Source organism: Pygoscelis adeliae, unplaced genomic scaffold (genome assembly GCF_000699105.1).
Source record: "Pygoscelis adeliae isolate BGI_AS28 unplaced genomic scaffold, ASM69910v1 Scaffold442, whole genome shotgun sequence".
Lineage (NCBI taxonomy): Eukaryota > Metazoa > Chordata > Aves > Sphenisciformes > Spheniscidae > Pygoscelis > Pygoscelis adeliae.
Genome location: NW_008824191.1, coordinates 143,538 through 145,316, shown reverse-complemented (window position 1 = coordinate 145,316; position 1,779 = coordinate 143,538). Strand labels below are relative to the sequence as shown.

At 44.5% G+C, this 1,779-nt stretch overlaps 1 protein-coding gene across 1 annotated transcript in view; it reads right to left on the bottom strand.

The window, feature by feature from the left end:
- Positions 1-1,779, bottom strand: part of DNAI1 (dynein, axonemal, intermediate chain 1) — a 139,366-nt gene that overhangs the window by 133,405 nt on the left and 4,182 nt on the right. The window contains exon 3 of the mRNA XM_009334718.1: positions 162-260. Coding sequence (XP_009332993.1) covers positions 162-260 — 99 coding nt within the window. The remainder of the gene's footprint in view (positions 1-161; positions 261-1,779) is intronic.

The following is a 1,779-nucleotide window of genomic DNA, read 5'->3' as shown; positions in this document are numbered from 1 at the left end:
GCTGAAAGCTATTTCAGTTTATGCTGCAGATACCATACTTTAGCAAGTACTGGAGTTTTCCTCTCACAGAGTTTCCTCCAAAACAAATGGGTAAGAGGTAGGCTTCAGCTTATGGAGTTTTGTACACATCTCATGACAACTACAGGCACTGTTTTACTCACAGCTTCAGTCAGCTCCAGTTGATCTGGGGGTTTGACTAGAGTCTTTGCTGCCGCCCATTCATCTGCTCCCTCTCCTGCTTCAGTGGAGACATCTTCATCCTAGCACAGGAAAAACAAGCCCATTAGTGCACCAAGACTGATTGTTTTGCTCCCTCCCAAAGCAGCACTTCTCCAGGCATGGAGCATGGCGGACAAAACAGCATTTCCCCGTCCATCTGTGCTTTGAGCAGAGCAGATAACCCCAAATGGCAAGCCCCAATCTGAAGATTGTTGAAGTGCTACACTTGCTAGCAAGAGTTCAGTGGGTTGGAGGAGCTGCTGTTTGAAGATAACTCCTGGCCTATAACAAAACTGAAGTAACTCCAATAACAAAACTCAAGTAACTCCACTTCAATTTCAGTTCAAAAGTTGGCAGTTCTGTTTCTTTTGACCATATAATAGCCAAATGAGCCATACTTTAGGGCTACTCAAGGGCACAAGTCAAGGACCTGAAAATACTTCTGAAGTGCTGTTCTATAAGCTACACTTAGAAATTAGTTCAAGATACAAAGCTGCAGTGATGTGGCTCCTGGAGGAACGTTAACCATTTTCTTGCAAAGGCCCGTGGGTCTGCATTCTCCCAACACAGAGAGCTGCCCTCCTTGGGCTGGGCTTGGGTTGATGTCATGATGTGATATCATTAATGGGAAAGGAATCACTGCAGGGATGAATTTCAATTAATTGTCATTACAGATAAACTGCCAGAACACAAAGTTGCTGATTGAAGTGTTTAACTGCTCCAGGCAAAATTTCTCCCTCAGTTTGAAATATGTAATGGGTTGATTTAAAATAAATCAATCATTCTTTTAATTACAGTTGTCTCAGGTCTGCTAGACTTTATAGCCATACCGAGCTGCCGATGAATCCAGGGTATAAATGAAGGCTGTTTGCAGGTACAGAGACTGGACCCAGCAAAGCTTTGCTATCTGCAGAGTGCCACAAAGGTAAAAAGCACAATGCTGTGTAAAAACGTGCAGCTGCTGAAAGTAACAGAGAATTCTGCATATGCCAGGCACCCAGGGAAAGTCACAGGCTGCAGTCTTTTTTTTTTTCCCCAAGGGAGCTAAAATGAGGCAAGCTGTAAGGAAGGTCAGGCGCTCTGATACACAAGAGACTATGACGGCAGAACAGTTGTTTATGATTTAATGCTCCCCACATGAACAACTGCTTGTAGGACATTTATCATACACAATTCGATGCCAGTTATTTCAGTGCTGTTTTCCCTAGTGAAACAGATAAAAAGTGTTGTGGGTTTAACATTTTTATTTATGTTTTTCATTTAAAACTAAATAACTTTTAAATTATTTATAAATAAACATAACGACCTGCTATGCCACCTGGACACTCACAAGTCTATGGGGCCGAATGGGATCCACCCGAGAGCGCTGAGGGAGATGGCAGAGGAGCTCGCCAAGTCACTCTCCATCATTTATCAGCAGTCCCGGTTAACAGGGGAGGTCCCGGATGACTGGAGGCTGGCCAATGTGACACCCAGCTACAAGAAGGGCCGGAAGGAGGATCCGGGGAACCACAGGCCTGTCAGCCTGACCTTGGTGCCGGGGAAGATTATGGAGCGGTT